General features: G+C 30.8%; 1 protein-coding gene across 1 annotated transcript; it reads right to left on the bottom strand.

Annotated features, from left to right (window-relative positions):
• Positions 1-2,620: 2,620 nt before the first annotated feature.
• Positions 2,621-4,421, bottom strand: LOC147067540 (uncharacterized). The gene is made up of 2 exons (XM_085953612.1): positions 4,168-4,421; positions 2,621-3,843 (listed from the first exon to the last, which is right to left on the bottom strand). The coding sequence occupies exon 2, from the start codon at positions 3,818-3,820 to the stop codon at positions 2,621-2,623; it is 1,200 nt and encodes a 399-aa protein (XP_085809738.1). The 5' UTR covers positions 3,821-3,843; positions 4,168-4,421.
• Positions 4,422-9,520: the final 5,099 nt, after the last annotated feature.

The following is a 9,520-nucleotide window of genomic DNA, read 5'->3' as shown; positions in this document are numbered from 1 at the left end:
TGTCACATCGGTAAGGAAAGTGGTTTTAATTATAATTTAAACGAAACCGGATTTTTTTAAATTAATTAATGTTTATGTCGATGCCATTATTAATAATGGGAGTTTATGGAATTTAAAATAGCTATCAATAATTAAATTACTTAGTGATATTATGGTATAGTAGGTAAGTATAAAAAACCAGACAATTGTCGCTTTTATTTCTTCAATATTTTACCGCAAACTATACCTATTTTATTTTGTTTGCGATAGTTTATAAAATAGCATCTGAAGATTGGATAAACGATAAAGAAACATATAGGTATCTATGTAAGTATTTAAAGACCATATTGTTATTGCGATTTGTTGGATTTTACTCATAATTAAAGTTTAGTGATATTTTAGCACTGACTGCAAAACTATCCGTATTGTGTTGTTTTAGTCGTTTAATGGTTACCCTTAGATTATAGAAAAATAGTGGTTACCCGTCAACTTTATTTTAAAAATTATTGAATGTTACATTCTTAAATCTTATGAATTATTCGTTAAATAAAAGAAATATTTTGTTGAAAATTATTTTTATCTACATCTTCCGGAATTTACCCACTGAGTAACAACTAATATTATGTACCTACATACACTTACCTTAGGTTTACTATTATAAGTACAAGTAGTCTGTTTACTCAGTTTACTGGAAGCTATACTTTATAGAATTTATAGAATAATATATTATTATATATTGAATTGTCTTTTAATATAGGTATGTACATTCCATGTAAACACAATGTAAGTATTAATGATTAGCTGACAAGTTATAGAAATAGAATAAATCAAATAGGTACATATTATTACAAAAAAGTTTTAAATGTTTCATCAAAATAACGAAATAATATTATTCTACGTTTTAAATCAGTAGGTAGCTATATATTTCATAAGAAAACCTGGATTAATCGCATAAAATGAAATCAATCCCGTTGCATCGCATACAGGAAGAGACGAACGAAATAAAATTGCATAACACTCTGACTTCATTTTATACTTTTTATTTTATTTCGTATTTTTTGTTGGGGCGAGCGTGTCCTTGGCCCGATTTGGGTTTCGGTGGATTTTTTCTCTTGGTTGATTTTTTCTTACCCTAGTCGGAAGTCGAAATTTTTATCTCAGGTGTACACCGTAGTCGGAAAATAATAACCACTATTTTGCGCATTCCGCTGCTCATTGAATATAATATTATGACACGAAATCACAATTAATTTTCTACTTCTGGGCGCAGTTCGAATGTATCGTTGACGAAAATTGGTTTTTAGTCATTAAAATCCATGCCACGGATAGTGTACCTATACATACCGTCAATTGGGGTGGATAGAGACACTTTTTCCCCTTGACGACTATGTATCTGCATACATGTTCCAAATTATACCAACATGAATAGCTTAAAACTTGTTTCTATAGTCCCTCTACAAGTTTATGGACATATTGTACAAATATCCTTGAAGGTTATTAAAGAACAGTCAATTTTGATTGATGTCTCTATTTAACCTGAATTGGGGTGAATAGAGACGAGAAGGGGGTGAATAGAGACTTGGAAGGTGAATAGAGACAAAATGTATAGGGAGGTAGGTAGATTTAGGTCAATTATAAACATGCATACATTTATGGTGTTTATTAAATCGAATTATAATTTTACAAGTGCAATTTTATAAAACATATTTATCAATATAAAAAAATAATCATTTCGTTTCCTTACATTTATTTTACATACATTTATGGAATTTATAAAATCAAAATATTTATTTTACAATTAGTCCAGTAGTTGTCTTTTTGAAAGATAATTATCAATCAATTATCAAAATATTATATATCTAGTTACATACAATTAATATAGTGATTTTATTAGGTAGATGAGTAGGTACCTAACTGTTAATTAAAAATATTAATACATCTACGGAGTTAAGGTATTAAATGAAAATATTAATTTTACATGTGCAGTAGGTATTTAAAAACATATTTATCAATGATTAAAAGCATTATTATAAAGCTAGCTATTAACATAAGTATTATAGGAAGATTTATTTTAAAATAGCTAATTATTCATGGCCTAAACAATTTGAACAAATAAAATCAAAGTACGTTACTCCTTCGTTACAAAAAGAGCAAACCCAACCTTTGCATACCATGCACTTCACCCAATCAATGCCTCTGTATTTTTTTATTTTGCAAACGCAGCATTCATTTTGGTATAACAATACTTTAGAATTTGAAAGAGAAGTAGATGGCTGCTCTCTATTCATGGCTGGTTCTACCAAGTCTTTAAGATCAGCAGTTGGACTACTGTCGTTTATACATTTTCCGGCCGCATCAAAAATCATAACAACCTTATTGGGGTTCATGTTGTCATTCATCTCATTTAGGGTTAATTTAGACCTCTTTCCAGGGCCTTTACCCTTTGTTTTTACATTTTTTTTCAATTGTAAGGAAAGATTTGGTCTGTCTAAACTATTGATATTTTCATCATCTATTTCGATATTTTCTGTACACTTACCCGCTTCGACAGCTAATTTCTTCTTCTTTTTTGTAGTTTGATTAGCGTTATCAGGATAACGCATTTCCTTAAGAATGTGTATTACAGATTGATCCAAAGCTTTCATGTGCTCATTTTGGGGTTTTTCATAGCCTCTCTACGATAAATTGGGGAAATACCCGTTTTATAAAATCCAGATATTATATTTTGTTTTGCATTTATTGAAATTGTTTCATACAGTTTTTTTAGCAAACGAGGAAATAGTCCTTTAGGGATGCTGGCTTCTTTTCTTCCGTCCGTTTTTTTCCACTCTTCCAACAGTCTTTTCCACGCTATTTTCAATGGTCTGAAAAAGGATACATCGAGCGGTTGCGTGATATGCGTGGAATTTGTTGGCAGAAAAACAAAGAAAATGTCGTAATCTTTGCACCATTTGATTAAATCAATTGAAAAGTGAGATGATAAATTATCCCCTATCATAATTTTTTTGCCAGTTTTACCTTTGAAGTATTCATAGGCTATTGTTTTAACCCAGTCTTCAAAAGTTATGCTGTCGAACCATCCACTTCGACTGCGATTATATTTCGCCCCCCTTGGGCCATTTGACGTCCATGTATCGTACAAGTGTGTCGATTTGTACACAATATAAGGAGGTAACAAATTTCCATCAGCAGAACCAGCGAACATTATGGAGGTTGATGATTTCGTGGAGTTCATGACTCTTTCAGGATATTTAACTCCCCTCTTCAAAATTATCTTTCTTCTCGAAGGATCGTCGGTCAAATTCGTCTCGTCGTAGTTGATAATGTTACATAATGGTACATCTTTTATAGCTATTTCTAAGTTATCGAAATAGCTATTGATATCTTCAGGCGTGATCTCAGCCCGTACATGTTTTATATTTTGGCAAATTCTTTGAGAAATTTTACCTTTATTTCTTTTCAAAAAACTGTATGAAAACTCCTTACCAGGCATATTGTCTTTAAATTTTTTCTCCGTAATACCTGCCCGATCTAAGTATCCTTTTACTAAAATACGCAGATCATAAAGATCTAATGGGTATCCCCATTCAGAACAAACATTTAATTGGCTTATAATGTATTCTTCAATTTCCTTAGATAAAACTGTTTGCCCTCCTTGATTTTTCATATTTTTCATCGTGTGTCTATTGAGTACGGAACGATGTATCCCATATTTTACCTCAGCCTCTCGATAGCTGAGATTATTCTCCAATATATCTTGTACAGCATTCTTCAAAACCTCTGGGTCGTGTTTGAGGTACCTTTTGGTGCTTCGGGGGTCCGGTTTATAAACACGTGGCATGTTTATATTGTATAGTGGTCTTTCTAAATAAAGAAAAAAAAGAAACATTATACCAAACATAATCACTTTTCAAACCATTTAAATTTCAGTTTTCTGTATCATCACTGTCTCTATTCACCCGCAGGTTGTCTCTATTCACCCCTTATGGCGTCTCTATTCACCCCGTATGGCGTCTCTATTAACCCCCCTCTCGTCTCTATTCACCCCAAAATATGTGAAAATTTCATGTTCTTTAAAAAGTACCCAATAATGCCGAAATTCAATGAAATACTAAACAAAAGTATGTTTATAGTATAAATAACACATGCAGTAAGTGTAAATTATTATAGTAACATAGTTATACTTACGTTTTCTGGAATAATATCAAAGTTTATGAGCAGTCGAAAAGTAATGATTCACGGACATCGAATTCTGATGCAATTGTTTCAATTATGACAGATCATAGAGTTGCTTTGGTGTTACCATCCGAAATACGAAATTACCAGTAGTCAAAAAAATATTCCCATAATCATGATAAATACGTAGGATACTTAATAAAGTTGTGTTGAAATTCATACCATGTTTTTGTCTCTTTTCACCCCACAGTCTCTATTCACCCCAATTGACGGTACACAATATACTATTCACATATTATTGTTAAAAATATCTTCTGAATTGGTCCTATGACTGCAATAGTGCAGGGGTCGGCATTCTGCAACCTTGTTGCCACGAAGGGCGCAATACAAATTTTGAATATAGCCGGGAGCGCATAATATATACATATTATATGCTTTTCTTTAATGCTGATAACTATTGAAAATCCCAAAAAAACTTAAAATCTTGGTATAACCCCGAAAATCACAGAAATGTGCATTAATAATAATAATATGTATCATGAATCACAAACACATTTTTTTCTCGCGGACATAATCAACGTTTTTTTCATGAAATTGAACTTGTTAGTGGAGTGACAGTATTATAATTTGATGATATCTTGAGGGCGCATCAAATATTCTCCGAGGGCGCCGCGTTGCCGATCCCTGACCTATTCGATGAATTGCTTTAGGTACTTTCCCATATTTTGATTCTTGGTATCCTACCTAGGTACATTTATAGTAATAATGTTTCCATGATATTATATTACATAAAATATAAATATTAAAATAATTATCAGGGTCGTTGTAAAAAAGCAATAGTTAAAAAATATAGTTAAATAGTTAAACAAATATATGTTTAATAACCATTTTTACGAATTAGTATAGGTACCCACTAACTACCAATACCTTCCTTTACATAGTTACTATGTAACTAACTGAATTAGTTTTAAATCTTGGAAAACCAAAATATTAGCTGACATGACGTTATTTAAAACCATTGTTTGTTTAGATATTTGTAAATGGACAAGTTTAGTGTCGTATAGTTTATTGATAATTAATATTAAGTACCTATAAGAACCAACATTTAAATTTTTTAACTACTAGATTTTCATTTACGCATATTTTTTTTTTTAATAATCCCCAAACACATTTAGTAAGTTATAAGAATTTAAAAAGCGCCGTGAATTTGTGTCCACGCTGTATTTCTTCGCCGTGTTGAGGTTGGCTTTTTTTACCTGCTCAGGTAGAAATGGGTAGATCCCTAATGTACCCACTGACAGCATACCTTCTCCCAATCTCTGCGAGGGTGGATATGTGCACCTTGTCCAATCTATAGAAGGTACCTAGATCAGCCGGATACCATCACTTTATAGCTAACATATAATATTTCGTATAATAGTAACATGAAATTGTGTTGGATATCAAAGCGATGTTAATAATTAAAACTAAATCAATAATTAAAACATAGTAGGTACCTACACACCTATCTTTATTGTATCATAATCTAAGAAATATTCATACCTAGTTAGGGTTTTTTTTATAATATCGAAAGAGGCGTTAAACAAAACTGTTTAATTCATGGTGGAAAAATGGATTATATTTGGACTATTAGTGAGTAATTAAAATAAAACACAATAATAGTACGAATTCCACTATTTAATAGACTGGGAAATTCGTGAGTGTAAATATGTATCTGTTTTATTTAAGTACCTACTTATATCTATTTTCATTAGTTTAAAAAATATAAATATTAAATTCTAGTAAAATTCTAAATAAATAGTAAATGTTAAATTCAATGCGCCTACCTATCTGCATATAGAGCAGTGATTTTCAACCTTGTTTGCTTGGCGGAACCCTTGAAGCATTTCGTTAAGTTTTGAACCTTTGGGTGAACATCTAATCTTCTAATCAATCTAATTTAATGGTACCCCAAAAATTACGCCTATTTATTATGATAATCTAATAAATTAAATTGTATTAGTACTTTTCATCCAACAAACAATTTGATTTACCCACACCTCTACTAATATTAATGCCAAAAAACTTTATTACACCGAGTAAATTTTCCTATAGGTGTGTTGACTTTATAAGACGACATAGGTACATAATATGATATAATATTATTATTAGTTCATTTCAACAAAACCACACACTTATGAAATCTACACATGCAGTCATATTTTATCAAAATAGTTTCCTTGTTGGCAGGAAAGTTATGATGTGCATTAAAGCAGAAGTCTCTTACAATATTACCTCACAATATCAAATGTGAAAAATATAACGCATATCTTTTGGTATGGTTTTACATTTTTGTTCGACTTCGAAGGGCCACCAAAATAAAGCCATACACACGTGCATTACGAATATATCCCAAACTGACCTGCCGCAAATTATTACTTCAAAGGTAACCTTTCCCACACCAATTCACCGATTTTAGTGTACACATGAATATGTACACATATTATATTCACATATTACGTTGCACAGGTATGGAATAGAACAATAATTTATCTCAGCTTGCCTTATAAGAATTTTATAAGGAAATTAATTATATTAACAGAACAATAAGGGAAAATGTGATTTAATAATAATATAATATACTGTGAATATCGACATTCCTACCAATTTTATTTAAATAATGTTTGATACAAATAAAAGTTTCATAAAGATATTATTGGCTCGTCTTAGCCAAGTTCAATACGTTGGTATTCCATAATGAATGACCAATTTATTATCTCTATACATATATCTGTTCCGTAAAGTAAATTATTATGCTTGCAATTTGAATCAAATCAACTATCATATTATTGTGCACTGTCTGAAATCTACCCTATTTAAATATTTTCTAGCCGACCATAATAGGTATACCTAGGTACTGAGAGATTTGTTTTACTTTGTTCCTTCCCCTAGCTATACATATTTTTAGGGAAATGAGTGAAACGACAAAAAACGAAAAAAGATTAAATTTGCTTTAAGATTAGAATTCAAAAATGAACATGGAACGATTTTTATTATCTACCTATAATAATTGTTTTTATTACAACGTTTTATTAGCTCGTATTCTTGTTTGTCCGGTGGTTGTTTGTCCAGTACAAATCTTGCAATCGATTTATAACTAACTTCCCGACTAGCTAGAAATTTGAAACTTTTAGAATATATCAGAACACGATGCCAATGCATTATTTTAATACTTTTAGCTTAGATTATAGAATTATTTTAGCCATCTTTAAGCAGAATTGAATTCATTTTCAGTTAATTCTGTTTTGTATGTTAAATTATTTCAGAAAAAAAAGAAAAATACTATTATTGGTTGCTAAGTGGGTCCTAGCAACTAAATTATTAATATTTACGTGCGTTACTATGGTAATCAAAATGAAACGTCAAAATGACATTTCAGTATTCTATATTTGTTAAGTATTTGTTTTTTTTATTTACTTCATATCAAGTACAAGTTTAAGCATATTGAACATAATAATTGAACAGAAAATTTAAAAACGTTGTATATAAAAAGTTCTTTTTATCTTGTATTTTTTATATATAGGTATACGAGTTAATAGTAAAAATTATAACCTGCACAAATTAATTAACAAAATACAGGTATTATTATAGACAGATATGGTATTTAATCAATGTTGACAATTTCCCTCGACTGTGTAGTTACCTAGGTATAACAATATATAATCGATCGACACTCATTGGTCCTTATAAGGTAGGTACCTAATTAAATTACATAAATTAAGTACACACATACTAAAGTTATATTTAAAAAAAATATTTGTGCTTCTTATATTAGGTAATATTAATAAAGTTGTGGGATTTTTTTTTAATTAAAAAACTGCAATATCTTGGCCTCATAAATAATAATATAATATCCATGAGTATACAAAACAAACTTCATTTTTTTTATAACGTAGATCCATAGAGATCTAAAACCAGTGGCAATAACAATATTGATCAATAATAATAGATCTTTTTTCATAGAGTGCCGGCCGAAAATTAGAGATTTTTTGTTACACTTTTTTCTAAACGACTTCTCCGTTCATTGATGTCCGCTTTTTTTCTTTTCTGTATGTAGTCAATTACTAAATTTAATAATGTGTGAAATTTATGAGAGTTTTTTATATTTTACTCATAAAAAATCTGCAAAAACTTAATGTGAAATGGGATATATTATTATAAATTTGAATTTTATCCTAGAATTCGTAGACCGTGAGCTACCTACTTTCACTATAAGTACCTAGTTGTTTTCCGTCTTGTAGGTATTTGGAGTTAGTTCATAAAGGAAGTTAGGAGACTCCATGTTCCTATGCAAGAATCTGCGTTAGAACTCCTTATTATCATCATTAGCCTGAATTGTTGAAACACTGTTGAATGAATGCCTCTCTAAGCTGATTCCACCTTTCGATCTTGTGCGTTGCTATAAACTTCTGGATATCAGTGACTAGGGATCATAAAATAAAGTTTCATGATTGCTTTTATAAGTTCCGATTATGAGTTGACAACAGGGAACACAAAATTAATGGGAACTGGCTTAACCTACTGGGTGTGGTGAAACAAGCTACGGATCTCGAGTGTGGAAAATATGGGATACCTACACTTAAACACGGGTCAAAGAATAATGATATTTTTAATACTCGCGTCTGTATCGTAAGAATATGCATTACCTAACGTTCTTCACGTAAATGTAACGCGCTTTCAATATTTGAGGATAATTTGCGAGTTTTGTTGTACCAACTTGGGTTTTATGGTTTGACCGTCATAAAGTACTCTGTTTCAAATCCTTGGTCCACAGTGATGACATTTACATTTATATGTTATTAATCTTGTGATTGACAACTATTTTTGGATACAAACCCATCGTCAGAACAATGTTGTAATTAAGTACTTACCTTATATTACCTAAAATTGCAGAACATCATTTTTGTGAGTCTAACCCCATATCCATTATCATCCTTTACCGATTAAGCTACCATAATTGCTAATCATGCCTACATTTGCATTTAAATTTGGGGTGTTATTTCATAGACGGTTTCGGTATTTTTGATACCCCCCCCCCTCAATCCCTCATCATCATAGTTCGTTACAAATCTTGTACCCCCTCTCTAAATTACGTCACATTGTTGAAAATCATAGATTCCCTACATACCTAATACAAATATCAGAAAAATACTTTTGTAGGTTTTGTGACGTCACATTTTCTACAAACCCCTATCCCCTTCATCACAAATCATCACAAAGACGTCGACGTACATAGACGTCAGATATATTACCATTTTTTGTGACAAAATGGAAAAAAAGGAATATAGTAAAATAAAACTGTAATTTAAGCGCAATTAATTCAAAT

Source organism: Rhyacophila brunnea, unplaced genomic scaffold, assembly GCF_057557595.1.
Source record: "Rhyacophila brunnea isolate RB1 unplaced genomic scaffold, BYU_Rbru_1.0 scaffold_4, whole genome shotgun sequence".
NCBI classification, from domain to species: Eukaryota; Metazoa; Arthropoda; class Insecta; order Trichoptera; family Rhyacophilidae; genus Rhyacophila; species Rhyacophila brunnea.
The sequence above is the reverse complement of the archived record's forward strand: the minus strand, read 5'-3'. Positions and strand labels throughout refer to the sequence as shown.

What these genes read in the sequence shown, in the direction of transcription:
- LOC147067540 (XM_085953612.1), bottom strand. Translation starts at nt 3,820, where the DNA reads ATGCCACGTGTTTATAAACCGGACCCCCGAAGCACCAAAAGGTACCTC.